Source organism: Dendrobates tinctorius, unplaced genomic scaffold (assembly GCF_039654945.1).
Source record: "Dendrobates tinctorius isolate UK_male_01 unplaced genomic scaffold, ASM3965494v1 ptg000064l, whole genome shotgun sequence".
Classification (NCBI taxonomy): Eukaryota; Metazoa; Chordata; class Amphibia; order Anura; family Dendrobatidae; genus Dendrobates; species Dendrobates tinctorius.
In genome coordinates this window covers 54,741,125-54,767,011 of record NW_027361732.1, presented here as the reverse complement: position 1 = coordinate 54,767,011, position 25,887 = coordinate 54,741,125, and the positions used below count along the sequence as shown (strand labels likewise).

The 25,887-nt window shown below is 43.6% G+C and overlaps 1 protein-coding gene across 4 annotated transcripts in view; it reads right to left on the bottom strand.

The window, feature by feature from the left end:
* Nucleotides 1-17,262: 17,262 nt before the first annotated feature.
* NDFIP2 (Nedd4 family interacting protein 2) overlaps nt 17,263-25,887 on the bottom strand; it is a 154,881-nt gene continuing 146,256 nt past the window's right edge. For 2 of the 4 annotated variants that reach the window (XM_073580439.1, XM_073580440.1), the window contains one exon: nt 17,263-24,058. In XM_073580439.1, the coding sequence (XP_073436540.1) occupies nt 23,901-24,058 (158 nt within the window). In that variant the 3' untranslated portion in view covers nt 17,263-23,900. The remainder of the gene's footprint in view (nt 24,059-25,887) is intronic. The other 2 variants (XM_073580441.1, XM_073580442.1) reach the window with 1 other exon arrangement.

The following is a 25,887-nucleotide window of genomic DNA, read 5'->3' as shown; positions in this document are numbered from 1 at the left end:
GATGTGAGGTATCAAACCCGAAAAATGCTTAGGGTGAAGAGTTTCACACACTACTGTAAAATGTCCCTTTCAATGAGGCATAGAATGTTATAACTGGGTGGCTGTTATTTGGTGGCTTTCATTAGCCCATTCATGCAAGCGGGTATATGGAGCATATTAATAGGGTGAGCCTGGCCCTCACTCAACAGGAAATTGCTGTGTGTTACCGGCCATTAACAATCGTGGGTGGTACAAAAACACTGTCCGTGATTGTTAACCTGTTAAAAACTGCTGTTAACCTCTGACAGCGGCATTAACAACTCGCCAGCTTGGGGGCGCGTCATTCTAAACGCCTATCGCGCACCCATGCTGTGATCGTGGGGTGCTGATGCTTTGCTATGACAGTAGATGGTCTGTTGAAGAACTCCATGCATGTTATTACAAAGCTCCCCTGAAAAACTGCCTGTAGCTGGGCTTCAAAGGAGGATATGATTTTTTTCCTATACACAGCAATGTTGCTGTATATAGCACAATCAGGTGATCAGAGTTTCATGTCCCTGAAAAGGACAAAACCAGTGAAAGATACAAAAAATTTAAAAGATACACATATGTGGTATTGGCGCATTCAGAAAAGTCAGATCTATTAAAATATAAAAACCATTATTTTTTTGGGTCGCTACAACACAAAAAATGCTGTAACAAGCAATCAAAAGGTCATATCTATCCAAAAGTGGTATCAATAAAAACATACTTTTGCCTTACAAAAATAAGCGATCACACAGCTCCATCGACTGAAAAATGACATTTCTTACAGGTCTCAGCAAAGGGCAACATAACCCCCCAATTTTTTTTTTTTAACTTTTGATTTTTTTTCCATCACAAAAAAATTGTTCGATATCACCGTACTCGTACTGATGAGAAGTATCATATTGTGAGATTATCTTTAGCACACAATGTATACTGTAAAAACAAACTTCTAAAAAAAATAATGCTAGAATTGCGTTTTTTCACAATTTCTTGTCACTTACAATTTTTTTCCTGTTTTCCTAGGACTTAGTTGTCAGTGGTTCGTGAAGTTTCTGTGACCTTGGCCCCTATGTCTCGGTTACCTCTTTGGTCTGTTCTACGTTATTGACCTAAAAAGTTGAAATTCTTCGGTAGCATCCCCATTCACCATTGTCTGAGTCTGAATGGGACGTATCTGTTGATGATTGACGGAATCTGGACGAGGTTGTTCGTGAAGAGAAATAGTCCTCCGTGTCACAAATGCATTTAAGGAGCTTTTTTTTAGATTCTTGATGATGGCACTGTTTTGTGTTCTGTACCTTTTCCAATTTTCAAGACCCTATCCCAATATGTAATATTACTTATATATGCAAATACCTCTAATTAAAAATGCACAGTTCTTCTGATTAGCTATATCGCTTAGGGTCACGTTTCACATAGTGACGTACCAGCGATCCCGACAACGATACGACCTGGTAAGGTTCGCTGGTGTGTCACTACATGGTCGCTAGTAAGCTTCCACACAGGCAGATCTCTTCAACGATGCAGCAACGATATGGCGATCTGTATAACGACCTCGGCGGTCGTTGGTACCTTGTCACACAGCAGTGATTCTGAAGACTCCCACCTGCGTCCCTGAGTTCTGTGTCGCCAACGAGGTCGCGATGCGCGCTGGCCAGCGGGACGCCGACGATGAAAAAATGGCCCAGGACATTCGAGCACGATCAGCGATATCCAGAGGGGGGGGCGGTCGCCGCTATGAGTCACATATAGCGAGATCGCTAGGGCATTGCAATAGCTTAGATATCTATGGTTACGACCGCTTGTATAGTGACCATTAGTTAGCGGTTAGTGGTCATCACCATGAATAGCTAAACTACTGCAACGCCCTGCACATGGGGTAGTCGATATAGCCAATCAGAATAACTATACTACATTTCTAAATAGAGGTATTTGCCAATATTATTATTGGGATAGGATTTGGAGAGGCCATCAACACCATTGTAACTAGGGTATTAGTTAGGCACTGAGCAATGCCTGCGTTCCTCCAGATGTTTCTTGGCATTCAGTCAAAATACTCATGGGATGTACGTGTAATTGGGTAGGCACAGGTACAGCAGTTGCCATCTGCAGCAGAGACTGGCGCTAATATACTATTGAGCTTGTGGTACACTGCTAGGTGGAATAGCTAGCTCCGATCCTAGCACTTTAGCCCCTTTCCGACAAGGCCAATTTCGTTTTTTGCAGAGTATGTTGTACTTTTGAATAGCAACACTCATTTTACCACAGTTTACTAGAGCACAGGAATAAAAAAAAAAAAAGTAGCGCAGTGAAATTGCTAGAAACGTGTAATCCTGTTTTCATTTAATTTTTTTTATGGTGTTGTGTGGTAAAAAATGACCTGGTACCATGATTGCTCAGGTCAGGACGATTATGGCGAAACTAAACTTGTCATTTGTTTATTATTTTGGTGGTAAAAAATAAAAAAATTTGTGGAAAAAAAGATAAAATTATTGTGTAGCCATATTCTGACCCCTGATATTTATTTTTTTCTCAAGTAAGCTGTGTTAGGGCTTGTTTTTTTATGGGGTGAGATTATTTATGCCATTTTGGGAATATGTATGTAGTTTATTTATGAAGATTTAATAATAATGCACCCCCCAATCCTGATATGGATGGTACCCCTCACCCCCCTATCCTGGTATGCATGGTCCCCTCCCCCCCCCCTATCCTGGTATGTATGGTCACCCTCACCCTCCAATCCTGGAATGCATGGTCCCCTCACCCCCCAATCCTGGTATGCATGGTCACCCTCACCCCCCAATCCTGGTATGCATGGTCCGCTCACCCCTCTTTCCTGGTAAGCATGGTCCCCTCATCCCCCTTTCCTGGTATGCATGGTCACCCTCACCCCTCTATCCTGGGGCATGCATGGTCCCCTCACCCCCCAATCCTGATATGCATGGTACCCCTCACCCCCCTATCCTGGTATGCATGGTCCCCTCACCCCCCTATCCTGGTATGTATGGTCACCCTCCAATCCTGGAATGCATGGTCCTCTCACCCCCCAATCCTGGTATGCATGGTCCTCTCACCCCCCAATCCTGGTATGCATGGTCCCCTCATCCCCCTTTCCTGGTATGCATGGTCACCCTCACCTCCCTTTCCTGGTATGCATGGTCACCCTCACCCCCCTTTCCTGGTATGCATGGTCCCCCTCATCCCCCCTTTGCTGGTATGTATAGTCACCCTCACCCCCTTTTCCTGGTATGCATGGTCCCCTCACCCCCCGTCCGAAGGGGAGTATCTCACTCCTTTTTATTTTAATTATATTTCTTACAGATTAATGGTACCAAGGGCCCGGAGGAGTCTCCTCTCCTCCAGACCCTGGCTACCATCCGCACATTAGGCTGCGACTAGTGTTGAGCGATACCGTTCGATACCCAAAAATATCGTATTGGATGGTATCGCCCGATACGAAAAAAATATCGGGTATCGCCGATTCCGATACCGGAAGTCCCATTCAAGTCAATGGGACTTCCGGTATCGGAATTAAAAAAAGGCCTTTATTTCCTTGTTGGCTAATTCTACATAACTGAAAACAAATAAGAATCATGTAGAATGTATTGTGGGAGGTGGAGGAGACATTAAAAGCATAGTGGTTTATTCAAATCACATGGCATAGCATTAACTCCAATTTTTTTTTTCAAGACGTTCGGAGTTAAAAAGATATTGACTATGTTAACTTTTTTATATTTAGTCAGATATGTATGTTTCGCAACTTCCATGCTCTTCACCTTCTTTTGTACTTCTCCCACACTTTCTCCTTCATGATCCGCAGCAGTAGCATTTTTTTCATCAACTTTTTCTTCACCTTATTCATCTTCTTCTTCTTCACCTTCTTCCCATTAATTTTTTTTTTCCATTCTTCATATTCTTCTTATTCAGCTATTATTAATTTTCATATGCTATTTCTTCATCTTCTTCCTATTCTTTTTCTTCATTTTCTTATGGTAACAGGCATTCCTGTAGTACTTATCTATAAAAGTTATAAGATTACACCTTACGTTCTGCCTGTCACAAAAGATTTACAACAGGATTTGTCCGCGTTCAGTTTGGCCTGCAGCAGCAGGCATTTTCCAGGGGCACCACGAGGAGGAACGGACTCACCCCCATTTACTGCTTAGTCGTCTTCTGCTTATAATTTTGATTTCTTCTATGCTGATTTTTTGTCTTATGCTTAATGTTCTTCTGCTTTCTGTTCTTCTGCTTTTGCTTCTTCTGCTTCTTGTTCTTCTGTCTTTTGTTCTGTATCTTGGTGGTTGTCTTCATGTTCTTTGTCCTCTTGGTCTTATTATTTAGGGTTATTTAGGGTCTTCTTTGGTGTGGTCTTCAGGGTCGTCATCAGGGTCATCGTCATGGAGATCAATAAGGATTACCAAAGACAATTTCAAAAAGCTTGATCTTGGAAATGTAGCAGAAGGTACAAGAAGGCTGAGAAACTGGCGAGAACCAGCAGACAGTGCTGGCACCCGGATGGGTAGCAGAAGGAAGAAGAGCCAATGGCACTACCGAGGACCAACTGACGGTGCTGGACCACGGTTACTAAGCAGAAGGTACCTGTGCTAAAAAGCACTACCAAGGACCAGCTGACGGTGCTGGACCTCGGATACCGAGATGGAGGCACCTAGGCCAAAGGCTGTGGCGAGAACCAGCAGACAGTGCTGGCACCCGGATGGGTAGCAGAAGGTACCCATTGAAAGCAAAGTAGCCAGGCCGCAAGCCGGCCGCAGTTACCGAAACCCACAGTCCTACAGGGGGTCCATGTCCCATTGGCACTACGGATCCAGCCTTCAGTGCCAGTTCCCGCAGCCCACATAGGAGTCACCTAAACTGCAGGCACCGTAGAGTCGGCTAACCCGACCGCAAGACGACAGGACAACGGATTGGTGGCATAGTGACCTTGACACTACCCGGAAACAGCAGGCGTGCTGGAACCAGGCTGGGCAACAGGGAGTCCCCGTGCCAAAGACACTGCCGAGAACCAGGTGACGGTGCTGGAACCCAGATGGGTAGCAAAAGCTACAAGAGCCAATGGCACTACCGAGGAACAGCTGACGGTGCTGGACCACGGTTACTAGGCAGGAGGTACCTGTGCTAGAAAGCACTACCAAGGACCAGCTGACGGTGCTGGACCTCGGATACCGAGATGGAGGCACCTAGGCCAAAGGCTCTGGCGAGAACCAGCAGACAGTGCTGGAACCCGGGTGGGTAGCAGAAGGTACCCATTGAAAGCAAAGTAGCCAGGCCGCAAGCCGGCCGCAGTTACCGAAACCCACAGTCCTACAGGGGGTCCATGTCCCATTGGCACTACGGATCCAGCCTTCAGTGCCAGTTCCCGCAGCCCACATAGGAGTCACCTAAACTGCAGGCACCGTAGAGTCGGCTAACCCGGCCGCAAGACGACAGGACAACGGATTGGTGGCATAGTGACCTTGACACTACCCGGAAACAGCAGGCGTGCTGGAACCAGGCTGGGCAACAGGGAGTCCCCGTGCCAAAGACACTGCCGAGCACCAACTGGCGTTGTTGGAGCCCAGGGACAATCATGGTGTAGGCAGAGGCCTACTTGGTGGTAGTTTTAGATTGTTTGTAGGCTATAACAGACTGTCAACGTGCTCCAATTAGGCATCTGTCTCCACTCTGTTTCCAGGATTTCATGTGACCACCAACACCGCCAGTTTATGCGTACAGCAGCAGTCTGCCCAATCCACACGTGTTGCTGTGTTACTGGGATTCTGTAATGTCAGCAGATCCCCTGATGTGTGTCTGCCACTGTCTCCTGCTCTGTCCACATTCCCACCGCTTGCAGTGGGAAGGTGGACAGTGCAGGAGACAGTGGCGGACACATATTGGGGGATCTGCTGACGTTACAGAACCCCAGTAACACAGGAACACATGTGGAATGCGTGGACGGCAACTGTGAGCAGGAACTGGCGGTGTTGGAGGTCAGGGGAAATACTAGAGACAGAGTGGAGACAGAGGCCAAATCAGAGAATGTTTAAATCTGAAGTAGTTACAATTTGGAGGCAGCAGCAGTTTGCCCTCCACACAGCAGGGGATCAGCTGACGTTACTGAACCCCACTTTCACATGAACGAGTGTTTTTCTGTGTGGACAGCACTTCCGAGCACCAACTGGCGGTGTTGGGAGCCCAGGGACAATCATGGTGCAGGCCGAGGCCTACTAGGAGCCAGGTGTAAAGCTGAGGTATTTTGACTTTTGAGTTAGCAGGACACTTTGCCCTCCACACAGCAGGGGATCAGCTGACGTTACCGAACCCCACTTTCACATGAACGAGTGTGTTTTTCTGTGTGGACGGCACTTCCGAGCAACAACTGACGATGTTGGAGCCCAGGGATAGTCATTTTGTAGGCTGAGGCCTACTTGGAGGCAATTTAAGATAAGACGTTGTTTGAATTTGGAGGCAGCAGCAGTTTGCCCTCCACACAGCAGGGGATCAGCTGACATTACTGACCCCCACTTTCACATGAACAAGTGTCTTTTTCTGTGTGGACAGCACTTCCGAGCACCAACTAGCGTTGTTGGAGCCCAGGGAGAACCAGGGTGCAGGCCGAGGCCTACTTGGTGGCAGTTTTAGATTGTTTGTAGGCTACAACAGGCTGTCAACGTGCTCCAATTAGGCATCTGTCTCCACTCTGTTTCCAGGATTTCACGTGACCACCAACACCACCAGTTTATGTGTACAGTAGCCGTCTGCCCAATCCACACGTGTTCCTGTGTTACTGGGATTCTGTAATGTCAGCAGATCCCCTGATGTGTGTCTGCCACTGTCTCCTGCTCTGTCCACATTTCCACCGCTTGCAGTGGGAAGGTGGACAGCGCAGGAGACAGTGGCGGACACACACTGGGGGATCTGCTGACGTAACAGAACCCCAGTAACACAGGAACACGTGTGGAATACGTGGACGGCAACTGTGAGCAGGAACTGGCGGTGTTGGAGGTCAGGGGAAATACTAGAGACAGAGTGGAGACAGAGGCCAAATCAAAGAATGTTTAAATCTGAAGTAGCTAAAATTTGGAGGCAGCAGCAGTTTGCCCGCCACACAGCAGGGGATCAGCTGACGTTACCGAACCCCACTTTCACATGAACGAGTGTGTTTTTCTGTGTGGACAGCACTTCCGAGCACCAACTGGCGTTGTCAGAGCCCAGGGAAAATGAGGTAGTAGGCCGAGGCCTACTTGGAGCAAGGTGTAAATCTGAAGTTGTTTGACTGTGGAGGGAGCAGGACACTTTGCCATACACACAGCAGGGGATCAACTGACGTTACCGAACCCCACTTTCACATGAACGAGTGTGTTTTTCTGTGTGGACAGCACTTCTGAGCACCAACTGGCGGTGTCGGAGCCCAGGGAAAATCAGGTAGTAGGCCGAGGCGATTGTTTCTAGACTACTACTAACTGTCAACGTACTCCAATTAGGCCTCTGTCTTCACTCTGTTTCGAGTATTTCCGCTGGCTTCCAACCACGCCAGCTGCTGCTCTGAAATGCCGTCTGCACAACCCACACTTGTTCCTGTGTTACTGGGGTTCTGTAACAGCAGCTTCTCCCTAGAGGTGAGTCAGGCAATGTCTCCTGCTCTGTCCACATTTCCACTACAAGTAGTGGGAATGTAGACAAAGCAGGAGACATTGCCGTGCTCAACTCTGGAGATGACCAGATGTTACAGGACCCAGGTACCACAGGAACAAGTGTGGATTGTGCAGACGGCACTTGAGAGCAGAAACAGGCGGTGTTGTAGGCCGGAGGAAATACTCAAAACAGAGTGGAGACAGAGGGCAAATCAGAGAACATATTAAATCAGAGGTAGTCAGAAGTTGTAGGCAGCAGGAGAGTTTGCCGTACACACAGCAGGGGATCAGTTGACGTTACCGAACCCCACTTACACATGAGCGAGTGTTTTGTCTGTGCAGACAGCACTTCTGAGCACCAACTGGCATTGTCGGAGCCCAGGGAAAATGAGGTAGTAGGCCGAGGCCTACTTGGAGCCAGGTGTAAATCTGAGGTTGTTTGACTGTGGAGGGAGCAGGACACTTTGCCATACACACAGCAGGGGATCAGCTGACGTTACCGAACCCCACTTACACATGAGCGAGTGGTTTGTCTGTGCGGACAGCACTTCTGAGCACCAACTGGCGGTGTCGGAGCCCAGGGAAAATCAGGTAGTAGGCCGAGGCCTACTTGGTGGCAGTTTGCGATTGTTTCTAGACTACTACTAACTGTCAACGTACTCCAATTAGGCCTCTGTCTTCACTCTGTTTCGAGTATTTCCGCTGGCTTCCAACCATGCCAGTTGCTGCTCTGAAATGCCGTCTGCACAACCCACACTTGTTCCTGTGTTACTGGGGTTCTGTAACAGCAGCTTCTCCCTAGAGGTGAGTCAGGCAATGTCTCCTGCTCTGTCCACATTTCCACTACAAGTAGTGGGAATGTAGACAAAGCAGGAGACATTGCCGTGCTCAACTCTGGAGATGAGCAGATGTTACAGGACCCAGGTACCACAGGAACAAGTGTGGATTGTGCAGACGGCACTTGAGAGCAGAAACAGGCGGTGTTGTAGGCCGGAGGAAATACTCAAAACAGAGTGGAGACAGAGGGCAAATCAGAGAACATATTAAATCAGAGGTAGTCAGAAGTTGTAGGCAGCAGGAGAGTTTGCCGTACACACAGCAGGGGATCAGCTGACGTTACTGAACCCCACTTACACATGAGCGAGTGTTTTGTCTGTGCGGACAGCACTTCTGAGCAACAACGGGCGTTGCTGTAGCCCAGGAAATAAAGTTCAGGTCATAGAAACATGAACACAACAGGAGACCTGGATCCTGTTGCCAGCCAATTATTTATTCTGGAAGAGGACTGGCAAATTCAGGTGAGATCCAGGCCTTGTTCATTTTCACAAAAGTAAGCCGGTCAACATTATCGGCAGATAGTCGCGTGCGACGGTCTGTTACCACAACACCTGCAGCACTAAAGACACGTTCCGATAATACACTGGCAGCAGGGCAAGCCAGCACCTCCAATGCATACTGGCTAAACTCTGGCCATGTATCCAGCTTAGAGACCCAATACTTGAACGGGGAAGAGCCGTCTGGGAGAACACTAACAGGGCACGACAAGTAGTCTGTCACCATCTGACGGAAACGTTGCCTCCTGCTGACTGGAGCTGTCTATGATGGTGTAGCCGTTTGTGGCGGTCCCACAAAACTTTTCCACATTTGGGCCATACTGGCCTTGCCTTGTCCTGCGGCACTGCCTCTGCTACCTCTTTGTGCAGAGCTTCCTCCACTGCCTCTACCCACATGGCTGCTTTGAAAAGCACTACCAGCAACACTTGTGGGGGGAATGGAGAACATGATGGCCTGCACAAGTGTTTCTTGGTACTCCCGCATTTTTCGCTCCCGGTTCAACTGTGGTATGAGGCTTTGTAAGTTGTCCCGGTAGCAAGGATCTAGGAGGGTGTACACCCAATAATCAGCCGTGTGGAGAATGTTGGCGATGCGGCGGTCATTTAACAAGCACTGCAGCATGAAATCAACCATGTGCTGCAGACTGCCAACTGGACCGGAAACGCTGTCCCCAGCTTGAGGCAGCATCTCTGCCTGCTCAGCATCACCCCACCCTCGCTCTACACACTGACTACTAGAGCCTTGTGTACCTCCCTCCTCTGGGGAGATGTGTTCCTCCTCCTCCATTGACTCCTCGTCATCCTCCTCACTAAGTGTCCCCTGCCTGGGCTTTTGTGTGGAAGCACGTTGCGCAGACTTGCCAGAAGCAGATGGCATTTCTGACTGCTCATCCTCGACCTCTTCAAAAACCTCCTCACTTAGTGCTTGTAAGGTTTTTTGAAGCAGACAGATGAGGGGGACAGTCATGCTGATTAGTGCATCATCTGCACTGGCCATCCGCGTGGAGTCATCGAAGGCACACAAAACTTGGCAGATGTCCCTCATAGTGGCCCACTCAGTGGTGGTGAAGTGTGTCCGGCGCACAGTGCGACTTGTTTGCGCCTGATGCAGCTGGTACTCCATTACTGCTGCCTGCTGCTCACACAACCTCTCCAACATATGTAACGTTGAATTCCACCTGGTGGGGAGGTCACATATGATGCGATGTTCTGGCAGGCGGAATCGGCGATGCAGAGATGCAATGCGCGATCTTGCCATGCTGGAACGCCGCAAGTGAGCACACTCTAGGCGAACCTTGTGCAGCAGTGCATCAAGATCCGGATAGTCCCTCAGAAAGCTCTGCACGACCAAATTGAGCACGTGTGCCAGACATGGTATGTGAGTGAGGTTGCCTAGGCCTAGAGCTGCCACTAGATTTCGGCCATTGTCACTCACTACCAAACCTGGCTCGAGTTTCGCTGGCACAAACCACACATCGCTCTCCTGCTTGATGGCATTCCAGAGCTCCTGTGCTGTGTGGCTCCAATTCCCTAAATAAATTAATTTAAGGACGGCCTGTTGACGTTTGGCCACACCTGTGCTCATATCTGGGCTAACAGGCTCACGCAGTGCTGATTCCGAGGAACTAGAGTAGGAGGAGGACTCAATATGTACAGACTGCATTCCTGCAATCCTTGGAGTTGGCAGAATACGTACAGAGCCACTCTCCAGATCTGTACCCGGCTCCACAACATTGACCCAATGGGCAGTGAGGGAAAGGTATCGTCCCTGTCCATGGCTACTGGTCCACGCATCGGTGGTCAGGTGGACCTTGCTACTGACGGCATTTAGTAGCGCATTTTTAATTTTTCCCTCCACATGCTTTTGCAGGGCAGGGACAGCTTGCCTGCTGAAATAAAAGCGGCTGGGCACATTGTATTGTGGAACTGCCAAAGACAAAGTTCTGGAAGGTGTCAGTCTCCACCAGCCTGAATGACAGCATCTCAAGGGCCAGTAGTTTGGCAATGCCGGCATTCAGAGCCAGTGCTCGGGGATGGTTTGCCGAATATGGCCGCTTTTTCTCCCATGCCTGTGCTACCGATTGCTGGTGAGTGGCCTGGGAGTGTGCTGATGACTGCGAACGTGGTTAAGTGGGTGGAATTTCACTGGGTCTCTGGACAACAGTGGCAGTGGTTCTTCCATGGCGTTCCAGTGAGGAAGCCGAACCAGCTGTGTGTGAGCTGGAGGAAGAGGCCCCAACACGAGCTGAAGAGGTGGTAGGTGCTGCTGAAAGTTGGCCTACATCTTCAGTGTGTCTGTGTAACTCAACCTCGTGCTTGGTACGCACATGTTTCCACATATTTGTGGTATTGAGGTTGGTCACATTTTTCCCTCGTTTCACTTTCTGATGACACAGCTTGCATTTGACAAAGCAAATGTCATCTGCAACTGTGTCAAAAAAAGACCACGCACTGCAAGTCCTGGGAGCGCCCGTTTTGTGTTTTGGAAGAGGATTGCTCCTCACGGGTGCCAAAGTGGAGGCTACAGGCAACCAAGTCTGCCCCCGCCCTCTCCCTCCTCTTTTGGCCGTACGGGGAATCTCTTCCTCAGAGCTGCTCCCACCACCTTCCAGTGGCTGACGCCATGATGGGTCAAGGACCTCATCATCTCCACTCCCCTCTTCAAGCACCGGCTGGTCCTGGGTTGTCTCGCCAGCACCGTACGCATCAGAAATTGGCAACTGAGTCTCATCATCATCTGATGCATACTGAGGTGTGCTGACCATAGGCACTGGCCCACCCGCCTCTTCAGATTCAGAGGGACAAAGCAGTTGCGCATCACTGCATACTCCCTCTTCTTCACGCTCTAGAATGCTGCTTGGCTGGCCACCTCTTTCCAAGCCAACAGATTCTGAGAACAGAAGTAAAGATTGAGATGGCTCCTGTCCAGGGCTCTCAGACTGCCTGGGCAATTTGGCAGGTGGTGAAGAGACAGATGGTTGCTCTTCAGTGCTCTGGCCTTGGGAGGATGCGGAAGTCATTGAAGTGGATGCGTTAGCTGCCATCCATCCGACAACGGCTTCAATTTGTTCGTCACACAGCAGTGGGGTACGGCGAGGTCCTACAAAGCTGCGCATGAAGGACTGTTGCCTGGTAAAAGTGGGGGATGCCGGGTCACTGGTGGCCGCAGCAGATACCGAATCCCCACGTCCTCTCCCTGCTGAATCCCCCCCATCCTCTCCCTGCTGAAACTCCACGGCCACGTGCCTTACTCCCTGCCTTCTTCATCTTGGTAGACTGATAAAGATAGGCAGAAAAGTAAAAAAGGGGTGGCTTAGTGTTCTTATTCCTGAACACCTGCTAACCAGTATAAGAAACACTAATTTGGCTAAGAGTGTGTGTACTACACTTTAATATGATCTAATGTGGCCTAGACAACTGTAAAGTGGAGTGTTTGGTGAACTTTATTTCCTTTTTTTGGGTGGGGGGAAAGGAAAGGATGTGACCAAAGTTTGAAAGCTATAGTATCACAAACTTTTTGGAGCGATTACAATGCAGGAAGCTAACCTACAATGCAATTGATGAGGCTCCAAAAAATAGGGTGATACTAGCCTGGCTGGCCCTGAAGGGCACAAGCCAGCAAAAAGGCTCCTCTATCTAATCCTATATAGTGTTTGCAACCAACCAATGACAATAGATGCGGTTGGAAGCACACTAATATAGGAGCAAAAATCTGGCTAAATTAGCTGCAAAAAAAGGACTATGTATGAGGCAGTGACGCACGCTGAGCGGACTACAGCTAGCGGTGGCTGTAGAACACACTGCAACGTGAGCTGCACTCACACACAGAGAGACCTATCAGACAGCCAAAAACAGTGCAGAGAAATGGGCTATAGCACTGAAAGGCTGCTGAAAGGCTCCGCTGTCCACTCCTTTAGTGTTTGCAACCAACATATATGGATACGTATGGAAGCACACTATACAGGAGAAAAAAAAGCAGCAATAAAAGAAAAATGTGTATGAGGCAGAGACACACGCTGGCCGGCCTACAAGCAGACGTGCCTGCAGGACACACTACACAGCGTGGGTCTGCACTCACACAGCCCTTGCAAACAGCTGTGAAAACAGCGCTGCTAGGGAAAAGCAAGCTACAGTGGTGGTTTATGTAGCCTGGGTTAAGCACTATATGTTTTGTGGAATCGCTATTTCTAACTGTCCCTCACAGTCTTCAACAGCAGCCTGTCCCTAACTGAATTCACAGCAGAGTGACCAGAAATGGCGGCTGCAGCGCTTTTTATATTGCATCATGACATCATTTCAGCAGCCAATCACAGCCATGCCAGTAGTTAACATGCCTACATGCCTAACAGGATATGCCCACACATCTGAGGATCCCCATTGGCTGAATCAAATCGAGCGGGCTCCTAGCATTATGGGAACTTCCGATTCCGGTATTCGATATGAAAAAAGTATCGGAACTAAGTATCGGAATTCCGATACAGCTAATATCGGCCGATACCCGATACTTGCGGTATCGGAATGCTCAACACTAGCTGCGACCAATCAGCGATGCGAGAGGCTGGACTGCGCCTGCCGCTGATTGGTGGCGGCCTATCAGCGAGGCGGGATTTCCGTTACAGACAGAATTAGACAATTATATAGTAGATTGGGATAAATAGGAGCCTAAGAATACGGTGACCAAAAAAAACTGATTTTTTGGTGCAAAAAGTAAAACGTAAAAAAATCCTGTATAAATTTTGGTAGTCATTAGTGCATTGACTCAGATATCATGTCCTAAGAAATAACGAATTGGAATCTAGAGTGAGCCCCAATGGGGACAGTGCCGATAATGTCTGTAAAGTGCTGTGGAATTAATAATAAATGTCAATTAAACCGAATGGTGAAGAGTGTTTAAAAAAATAATCTAGATTTGCCATTTTTTACTTTACTCATTCCACTTCCCAAAATGTGTCATAAAAAGTGTTAGTTGAATGTACCGCAAAGTGCAAACAGAAAGAGAATAAATCTCACTCTAGATTTGTGCAGCACATGAATAGTATAAAACTGAATACATCAAAAACAACTGTAGAATTGCTGTTTTTTTCCTCTATTTCTCCCCATAAAGAGTTAGGAAACATTAGGTAATGAGTTATATGAACCCCAAAATATTGTCACTGGCAAATGCAGCTCATCCCACAAAAAAAAAGAAGCCATTATACATCTAAAGCAGGAGAAAATCAAACAAAACATGACTCCTGAAACACTATGACAAAAAAAAATAAAAATAAAAAAAAAAACGATGTTTGGTCAGGCAAGCCAAATGAGGGCTGTCCTTATGGGGTTATAATAATAGATTATGCAAAAAATAATTTGCTATGAAAAATATGCATATCTTATTTGACATTTAAGCTACATGATTGGGGATTTAAACCGAGCTAAGCTTTGCAGGTTCTGTGAATTAAGATTGCTATCAATGCGTGCTTTAAGCTCCGAACATTAAATTACACCATGTTAACCTTATGTCATTTGTTTGAGCTTTTGAACAAGGATTTATTGTGAGACAAACCCCTGTAAAAGGCAGTTCTGGGAAGATCACCAATTACTTGCATAGCAGGAGTGTCTTCAAACCTCCTGCCACAGCCTGTTCACAGCAGTGGATTAATTTCATTAATGATTTCCTGCAGAATGAAGATAAACTAAACGAATGCAAACAAAAGCTTGGGCTCATTTACAAGGATGTCACAGTTTGGTGAAAACTTTGTATTCCAGACGGCTAAATATCTTTCATTGCTAATTAGGTTTTACCGTTATTTATGTTGTTTTCTCGTTAAGCTTAAAAGGTATCCGGGCTTCTAGAAGTGGAAATCGATTAAAACTAATATTCTTTGAGAGATCAGTTAATTTTTTTTTAAGATAATCAGCTCTCAAAATGCTTATAAATATTTAAAACAGAATCATTGGGTAATGAGATAAAAAGGAATTGTTTTTTTTTTTCAGTAAAAACAGCACATCAAGTACACATATTATTGGAGCTTATTAATAACTGCAATAAAGGAGAACCTCCATTTGGGATATTTTATAGAAAGTCATTTAGTAGCACGATTTAGCTTAATGTTAGTCACAGTAGTAAGAAAGAAGAATGTTATTAAATTCTTCACGGAAGTTCTTGGTGTTCCCAAAACTATGACTGTGTCCATCTCATTCAACACTGGCACAAGGTTCCCTGTTTTTGTACACATTTCTCACAATTTACAGGTGACCTTCTGCCAGGGTGTGTGACCTTCAATGTTTGATATGTCATATGTGCACTCTCGTACTGGATGCATTCAATATATGGACAACAGTAGATCAGCATTCCAAAATCAGTCATGCCAGATTAGTCCCCCAGATATCATCTCTCAGGGAATAGTTGGGATGCTCCCAAGCACATTAGACCGTCAAACCTATATTATAGCATCATTTGGTCGTGCAGTGGTATGGTGGAGCGATTGTTACTGCAGGTTGTACGTTTGTCAGAAGAGGTAGGCCTTCGGGTTCCTTTTGAAGGATCCCATGGTAGGCAAGAGTGTATGTTGGAGTAGAGAGTTCCAGAGTAGAGGGGATGCACAGGAGAAATCTTGTATGCAATTGTAGGAAGTGGAGATAAGACGGGAGTAGAGAAGGAGATCTTGTGAGGATCGGAAGTTGCGTGCAGGTAAGTACCGGGAGACTAGGTCAGAGATGTATGGAGGAGAAAGGTTGTGGATGGCTTTTTATGCCATGCTTAGCGCTTTGAACTGGAGTCACTGGGTAATGGGGAGCCAGTGAATGGATTGACAGAGGGGCGAGGCAGGGGAATAGCGGGGGGACAGGTGGATTAGTCAGGCAGCGGAGGTTAGGATAGATTGGAGGGGTGCAAGAGGGTTAGAAGGGAGGCCACAAAACAGGAGGTTGCTCAAAATGTTTTACTTCCATCATTCTGGTAGGAGTTAATGGTCGTTTTCGCTGCCCATAGACTCTAGTTTCAGAACTGTGCAGGCTCTTTTTCTTACAATTGCATTCTTGCAAAGACCAATGTGCTCTTTGTTTTTTTTTTCCAGTGGACTGAATTCTTAGATAAGCTTGCTGGATTTACTTTTAATAAGTCATCTCTTGATTTCAGACAATGACCATGATATTCCAACCACCTCAGTGTTCTTAACTTGACTAGATGTTTTGTCTACCAAACTAAGAAGTCTATGATCATCCACACTGTGTTTTCAACTTTTTCAGTCCTTATGAAATTGTTGAGCCTGCTTGGGTATTTTTCATTTTTAAGACCAAACTATATGGTTCATTTAGTCACTCTTAGTTTACTCTACTATGGATCTCTGAGGTGTTTTAATTTTTTTTTTTTTTTAAAGCAAATCAAAACTGCATTGACACCACTTAGGACAGAATATTAAAAGGGATTGTCCAAGTTTGGGATGAAAATCTGTCATCAATCTATGAGACTATAGACTTCTGAATCTTCACAATCCACACAGGATTTTCCAGTGCAGCGAGAGTGGGCAGTTGTGTAACAAAGTATGCGATTCTCATACATGCAGTCACATGCGGAGTAGACATGAGAGGCCTTTCTCAATTCACTTGTATTGAGCGAGGCCAAGCACGTCTAGTTGGAAAGTGGCTAAGTGGCTGGAAGTATGCAAATCGCATATGTACGGTCACATGACCACCCCTGAATGCTAACATACTACGGTGCACATGCAGAGGAATCAAGTCTGAAGTCACAGAGTGACTGCAGACTTTCATCCCAAAAATAGAAAACCCCTTTAACAGTGGTCATGATCATCAACCAAATAGAACTTAAACTCCAGACCAGTAATCTCCTTAGTTTGTAAAGATATAGGGAGGTAAAACAGGCCACAACAGACTATGAATTGGTTCATCAGTCAATTGTACAACTACATGTTCACATTTCTGGTGACAAATTGAGGGAGTATGAGGGCAAATATATTTACCGTAATTCCTATACAATAAACATAATATTTTTTATTACACTCCTTAAATTAAAAGTAGACATTTCATCATAATGGCTTTCTTTCAAATTCATTGTAAAGAGGCTAAACTTCCATTGTCACTTTTGGAACCAAATGCATGTATTTATACATTCCATTTGGCTTCAAAAGCTGCTTCATGTTCCTCCAGATTATTATGTTAGGACCGGGATCATAACAGACACTTTCCAACATAAGGAAACAGAAGAGGATCTTCTATTACATCCATTTCCACTAGATATAATCTATATGCACAAATACGACCAAATAAAGTCTTGGAAATACATCGATACATTCTTTCAACAAAATGTTGTTTTATTGAATAGTTACTTACAATACACATACATTGAAAATAGAAAAATAAAAAGGCAGATGAATTTTAAGAAAAGAGAGCAAATCAATCAGTAAGCTATTTTTTTCTGCAGTCCAAGAGTCTGGTGCTTTTTTTGGCAGCATTACAATCTTTAAATAGCAAAATCATATAATTATTAAAATCCATCCAGAATGGTTGATATTCCCAATCAAAGTTCTTCAGTGCAATGAAAGAATCAAAATGTATTTTTTCCACAAGATCAACAAAATGAATATTTAACCGAATGTGAATATTCATTTGTAATGCCAGATCCCCATTAATATCTGCCTATATGACTCGCAATGTCTGGAATTACCATGTACTTCCACTGGGTTACGGTCTAATTACTTAGCAACTCTCCAATAGCTTAATCTATACATCAATATTGTAGGGATCTATATCATTACTGGGGAATTTATGCTTCGTAGTATTTTGGGGGGCATCTGCCTTCCAGCTAAGATTTTATGCTTTACTCAAGTACAGTACATCTAGACGTGAAGTAATTTGCAACAGAATAAATATGTTGCGGATTCAATCAAGGGCTGCCTGACCGCTGTTTATGGTGTATGGGCACCTTAAGTTGTTGGCATTTCGTAAACTAACCAGCAAAAAAAATGGCAAGAGACAAGTGGGCATTAAAGGGGCTGACCCAAGATCACATCTCATCAACTAGTCACAGGATAAATGAGAAAAGGTGTTTGATATTTTTAATGGAGAGATAGTCGTGCAGCCACATTACTGCTCCATTTAAGGTCTGTGGTACTGGGTATATTGCGCAGTATCATGTTTTTTCACATATGTTTCTGCTGTTTTTTTCCTCAGAAGCGGACATGGACAAGAACGTACAATATTTCACATAAAAAAAATGCATAGTGGAAGATCTCCATTTATTCTACAGCATCAATGAATAAATTATTCAGACTAGGACACTTCAGTTCAGCCCAAATTTGCCGTGATTAAAGATACATATTCTAACTTTATAGATGGCACAGGAGCTAGTGATAGTTAGCTGAGCGCTAGCTACTAGTGATGAGTGTACGTGCTCTAATAAAGCGTTATCAGATCATGCTCGGGTGCTAACCGAATGTCTTCGGTGTGTTCAAATAATATGTTCGATTCCCGGTGGCTGCATGTCTCGCGGCTGTTCAACAACCGAAACACATGCAGGGATTGCCTAACAGACAGGTAATACCTGCATGTGTTGCGCATCTGTGAGGACTCAAACATATTTTTCGAGCACGGTGAAGACACTTGGTTAGCGCACAAGCATGCTCTGATAATGCCTTATCCCAGCTCATTACCTCTCCACAAAAATAAAACAAAAATACACAGAAACGCCTGCTATGATGTTTGCACTAAGGATGACTTTTAAGAAAGCCTGGAATTTTCTGTTGAAATCAATGGGTTGCTGTTATGTTTTAAGGTTTGGTTCACATCTATGGGGAAAATGAGGTCAACTCTGCCCTGTAAGTTAAGTCTCATTTGTGAAAATAATGCAGCATAATGACCTAAGGAAACTGAATTAAGACTTGAGAACCATGTAGATCCCATATCAATATGTGCTTGTTTATGGAGTATATCTAGAAACAAGGTAAATTTAGCTCCAGTCTAATACTCAAAGTGGACTATGGCTATTTTAGATGGCGAATGGAAGACAGGCACTGTATAGCTTCTGAACATAGCAGATTTTGTGGACAAGTGTTAAATACATAACATCTGTTTGACATATTCCAGATTTGACAGAGAAACATAGCATGGATACTAGAGAAGAGAATAAAGCACCAAGGATTCCCCAGAAGACAATGACCCATGCAAAAGTTCTATGCATTGGGTTTTAGTGCATTTAAGAAAATGCTGTATAGGCCGTGTATATAGAAATGCATAGGATTACCTCCATACCCTGCTCTGCTTCATAGGACAAAGTCCAAACCGAGCAGAAATAGTAAAGTAAAACGATCTACTGCTGAACTCTTGCAATAAAAACAAGGGATTGCCACTTCTATCTGATGAAAAATATACGACATAAGTAAAATCTCATGTGTGCAGTCTAAACGTGAATGGCAGTTCTGCCAATGCAATGGCAACAAAAAATGGTGAAAGATGTAACAAGTGGTAGTTTGTATCGCCCTTGGATTTTAATATATATTACAAACCTTATTAATTTTGAACACTTCGGGCATCATTTATAACTAAAGGTCCAATAGCAACAAATAATGTAGCTTTGATTTATGAAGAACAGGTTGACAAAAGCCGAGCTCAGATTGGCTGCCTTGTGCAACAAATCCAGGATTTCTAAACGTTGCTCATCATCAGTAATTTAAAGGAGGACCTATCGCTTCAGAGAGGAAGAAAGGGTGACAGAAGGTGAAATGAGATTTCACACAAATACTGGACAGGAGCAGCTCTGATGATTTCTGTCACCATTACTGGGGCACAGGTTTTGCTTTTACTTTACCAGAGTGAGGGGAAAAAAACTTTAGATTGTTTCTTCTGTAGTTACTGTCAGGTGGGAAATGATTCTATACATGAGCAACGGAGACTCTGGGGAACAAATCAGGTCATTAATGTGTCAACTTGCTACTCCATGGAAAATCATGGGAGAACCAAGGTACCTAAAGGAGAAGGATGAAGTGGTTTCTACAAAGTTATATCTTCACAAGGAGGAAATGGCATCTTGTGGAGAGTTAATCAACTAGAAGACAAAATATCTGCTTGTAAAAGATTAATCTACTGTTTGGGTACACAGCAGCTTCTAAAGGATTAATCTGAAGCTCTCACTACATCACACAGAGCTCAAAACAGGAGCTGTGACATGTTTGACTTGTGTAGTGGGTTTCTTCTAACCTTCTCATGCTGCTCCATAAAAAAAGATCAATTTTACATTGCTTAATACATTACTACATCCAGTATGAAAAAAGCAGCACAGATCTCCTGTGTCTGCTTGCTGTACAACATCTCCAAGACAGTGGCATCTCCCAGCTCAGAAGCAAGAAGTCTCACAAAGCGATCAAGATAGTGAGACAGTAGAAAGACGATTAAGCCTTCCTCTCAGAGATTTTGTTAATAAATTAGAAAAAATGTTTTTACTTTTCCAATTATAAAGATTTGAAAAACGTTTACATTTTAGTTAGTTTCCCTCATGAAGCTTCCTAGGAGGAGATAGGTCCTCCTCAAAACATTTTGTAGCCTCTCTTACAAAGAATAATCTCATGAACGCTCTTCGTGAGTGCACTGCTACCATGCCTACAGGTTTTCTTCTTGCAGGGGAATGGCACAATTTGGGCAAGCAACAGTCACTCTAGTGGCATGCACTTTGTGTTCTACAATGCAGCCGTTCCTGCGATGTGGCCCTTGCAAGCTTTTGTTTTTTGGATACAACCTACAGGTGCTTCGCTCCTTGCCTAGATCAGTTATCTCTGGTAAGCTGCAAAGGTGGCCGCCTACAAGCCGTAAACTGTACTCTCCATTCTTGGGAGGATTTTACATAAGTAGTAGATTGCAAAGCTTCTTGTTTTTGCATTCACTTTGTCATTTTACCCATTTATTACGAGAAAACCTCTTAAAGTTACATGGTCGCATAGTTCATATCTAAATTTATGAAGGTGGTTACAGAGTTAAACGACATGTGAACAAGTAATGTTCATAAATAAAGACCCCTTGTCTTCATGAGGAAGAAGAGCACCACCAGACACAATATTGATGGAGGCTATAGAGAACATCACTTATATTTGCTTGTGATCATGTAGCTTTCTTATGTTCCCTTTTTGGGAATAGAAACTATTTTGTCAACACATAATGCAAAAGGCACTATGAGAGTTAGTCGTTCTGCTTAAGACTTTGTCCACATTGGCATTTGGTGAGAACATGAGGTTAGTTTGGCCTTGCATTATTATTACCTGCGGAACATAGATGGAGACAGAAGAAACCCAACTTCTATGCACACATACGTATGACTAAACATACTCTACAGCTTTAATAGTCTCTCCACATTATCTACAAAGTATCATTACCCGAAAGGTAGGGCCAGGTTAATGTCTCCAGCTGAATATTCCACTAAATGAGAAGGAGCAAGAAGAAGCAATGTCTATGAACTACTGGTTCCTAATTTTATGCACACTAGCTATTCTGCATGGTTGTCCACTTTAATACAGCAGACAGAATGCGAATAAAAATAATCCCTAATGTTAAAGATACACAATAGATCTATAGTAGACTGAAACCTGGACAATCACAAGAAAGCAAGCGCAAATATTTCTATGAGGATTTCATATTTTACATACCACAATGCTCAAACTCATTCTACACTATTCCCAAATCATATCCCAGTTACATGACTTCTCTCCATTGGCACACAATTAGGAGAAAACTAAATTCTTATGAATTATTAAGGGTTCGTTCACACATAACTAACTTTTCCTGCACTATTTGATGCTTGTGAGCACAGTAATGAACTTCACGCATTTATGATGACTATCTTGTAAGCGTTTTAGCAGCGGTTTTACGATGTAACATTTTGAACATGCGTTTTTCGGTTTCGTTTTTTGAAGCCCTATAGTGAAGGCTATGGGAATAAAGCCAACAAAACACCCCATATATCTAAAGCAAGCTGCGTTTTGAAACATCCTCAAAAAAGCAAACAAAAACAAAACACAAATGCTTTGCAGGCATTTGAGTTAAACTAACATTTGGCTGGAGTGTTTTGACCTACAAAAAAATGGCAAGTGTAAAATTCCATCTAACAGAATAGGAAAAAAAAAATACAGCAAAATGTGTGAAATTCAGCCACAAAAACTTTTGAAAGGGTTGTAACACCATTAATCATATTAATTTATAGATCAAAAAACTACAATAATGCTTCAACTTTACACGAGAATACAGCTAAGTGCACTCCATGTAATGAGCCAAGTTCTGCTGGACTCACAGGCTTAGTCACGCTCCTAACAGCCAGGTCTCCACATTGAGATCTTTTGTTCACTGCAAAACAGTCAATTTAAATGATTTCTGCCCTGTTTTCAGGAAAGGAAATCAAATACTGCCTCTGCAGTAACTTTAGGAGTAGAGTCTTCTGCAGGGAAAATTTTAAAAAATGACAAAATCATCAGCTGCCAGAGGGGGAAGGTGACAGATTTTATCCACAGCAATTCCCCAGCAGCACATCAGGGGAGCAAATGAAAGTAAAAAAATCTAAAAGAGTATGAAATATTTAAATTACTTTAAAATACCAATTAACAGCTTTTCAGGACTGTCTGCATGACTATAATTAACAGGATAAACCCTTCAAGGTACGCTCTTGCATTACCCAAGCCACAGTAGATGAGCAGTCATTTCTAATCAAGTGCAAAATTAGCTCTCAGAGTAGATCTGATTAAGAGATGAGGTTATGTTTTCCAGCAATAAAATGTTCAACAGCTTAATTAGCATTACAAAAAAATGCTATCATTCCAGAAGTAATAACTGCACAGGAAAATAAGGCTACATGGGAAATAAATAATGACACGTTTGCCCATACAGAGGACACAATACACCTTGCTCCTGCATATTACATAACAGAGTATTGCTATGTGCTGCCGATATTATCTCCCCTGCAGGGTACTAAATAGGTGCTTTCTAATTTGATCTGTCTGCCCATTAGGATTTCAATTTAATAAGTAGCAATTTAAAACAAAAATGGTTAAAAATTGTGAGTGCATTAGGCGTTCGTTTTTAACCCTTTTCTTACCAGTCTATGCATCCCTCTCATTTTCCTTGAGCACCAAAGCAATTTTTTTTGGCACTTGGAAACGAATTTTCGTGCTCAGAGAGGGTCTGACTACATCCTGAGGATATTGGTCAGATGTTTAAACGGCTGTTAAGAAGATTGGTACTTTGGCAAATGCACGATGTCGATGATCTAGTAACGAGGCATTCAAAAGACACTCGTACAAAGAGAACGCACTGTACTGATCTCACACGCCATGTGGAAACTGAACGCTTTCCGATACGTTCTGAAGGTCATTCGTTTGTTCATTCATTGCTCAAGGTAAGACATTGACACATAAGACAATGATACAATCTGATGAGCCCATGAGAGATTGTATGGCACATTTTAAAATCAGGAACCTACGTTCTATTCAGTCATCCAAAAAGAAAAAGTAGTGTTAGTAAAAATATACATATTATTCAGATTTAAATTAACTTAACATAGCGCTTACATATAATGAACTTGCCAAATGGTCTTATGGAGATACCTATTTACAATAAGTCATATTGTTTTTTCTGCTTTTATCTTTTTGCAAAATGATTGTACCTTTGCTTTCAAAAGAAAAAAAAAAAATTAATGCTGAAACTGTATGCACAAAAAAAAAAAAAAAGAAAGATGATGAAAATGTTGCTGCTTAATTCAGCAGAATTGGTTAATATTTGAAATATTTGCTCGTACCGGTGACAAAAATAAAAAACATACGCGAAGAACAACACTCAGTAATGTGTTGGTACAGGTCAGGTTTAACATGCTGCATGGCGATTCTAGCATCAGAAAAATGGGCTGTCAAGATTTGGAAAACCTTCCATTTGGCAAGTGTGCAATCAGAAAAGGAGATATTTACAAGAGATATTCGACAATTCTATCAAACAACGGGAGCTGCTGGAAACCGAGAGATTTGTTTTCTTGCTTAGTAGTCTTCCAGTCTATTAATCTAGCCTCTTCTACACCTTCTTGATTCACATTGGATAAAGAGAGGAATGTCTGCTTGCTTTTGCCTAAAAGGAAACAAAAACAGACATTTGAAATCAAAGGCAAAGCAGAAATCAATATTTTGTGTAAATGTACCGTTACTTCCCGCTGTAACACATCTGTGATGTTAAGAAAATGCTTTCTTTTTCAGTATTTTGTTTTATACGGCAACATATTTAAGTCAGATTTTACTAGCTGGACCCTTTTCAGAACAGAACAGAATCAATTCTACTCTACGAGATCACAGTGAACTGCTGCATGACCCCATATCAGAAATGACAGCGCTTCATATCTCTAGTCGAAAAGTTAGAAACATACTAGCAATACTTCAAAGTAATACCAAACTTAAATGCGGGTTGTGCTAATCAGATGTAATGCTTTCACCGAAAGTTAAAAGTTTAAAAGGGAAAAAAAAAAATTCAGCTGTTAAAAATGTTTAGAAACTTTTTCAAAGACCTCTATAAAAAAAAAAAAAAAAAAAAAAAAAAAAAGTAATGAGATATTCCCGACAAGACATCAATGGTCTACTGTCTGTTACTTAACAAGTCTACCATTAGGTTACGTTAACATAGTACATCAACTCGGAGAAACGTGCAAGTAGACTCATTAGTGACTGAAAACCACTAGTCGCACACAAAAATAACAATGACATATATTAGTAGGTTATCTAAGTATAGCAGCTCTGCCGATAAGCTGATGGTTGAGTCACAGTCAGCTGTCACTGCCGAGAAAGGTTTCACTGTCATGCATTTACAGCGACTATGTCATACATGGCCTCAGTAGACATCCTTTTATATCTTCCTAAAGTGCAAATGGAAGGTTTCCTACATGAAATTAATTACTAAAATGTATTTAAAATTGCGGTGGAAAGAGAAAAGCACCTCTTCCCATAACAGAGGCCATTAGTATTGGTTAAGCCCTCCCAAACACAAGACATAGATATATGTCCTATATTGGGTGCAGAATGGATCGAACTCAGGAACTGAGAGAGCTCTATAATCGGCAGGTGCCAACTGAGCTAAAGATTTACCACCTGACTAACAGCAGAGACTGGAGCTAGCTCTAATTACTGCTGTTTGACTATATAGATGCCACCATCTCTGACAGCAGCATTTAGATGGCTTTGTTTTATGAACACACCCATTGAGTACACATCAGCCTCTAGTGATGAGATCACAGGACTCTGATGAGGTATAACAGCATCAACGGGGAATACTGAAGGCCCCAGTCACAGTCATCTTTGTGTTCCTGTGAAGTCTATACCTGCCGACTTGACAGATGTTCAGAAGGCAGTCATTGACACACTCCACAAGGAGAGTAAGCCACAAAAGGTTAGTTCTACAGAAGCTAGCTGTTCACAGAGTGCTGTATCCAAGCATATTAATGGAAAGTTGAGTGGAAGGAAAAAGTGTGGAAGAAAAAGGTGTACAACCAACAAGCCTTTCAAGGCTGTGGTTATCCCGGTTAAGAAAAGACCATTGAAAAATTTGAGGGAGATTCACAAGGACCTGACTGCTGCAGGAGTCATTGCTTCAAGAGCCACCACACATAGATGTATCCAAGACATGGGCTACAAGTGTTTTCCTTGTGTCAAGCCACTCATGACCAATAGACAATGCCAGAAGCATCTTACCTGGGCCAAGGAGAAAAAGAACTGGACTGTTGCTCAATGATCGAAGGTGTTGTTTTCAGATGAAAGTCAATTTTGCATTTAATTTGGAAATCAAGGTCCCAAAGTCTAGGAGAAAGAGTGGAGAGGCACACAATTCAAGCTGCTTGATGTCTAGTGTGAAGGTTCCACTATGGTTTGGGGAGCCATTTCATCTGCTGGTGTAGGTCAATTGTGCTTTATCAA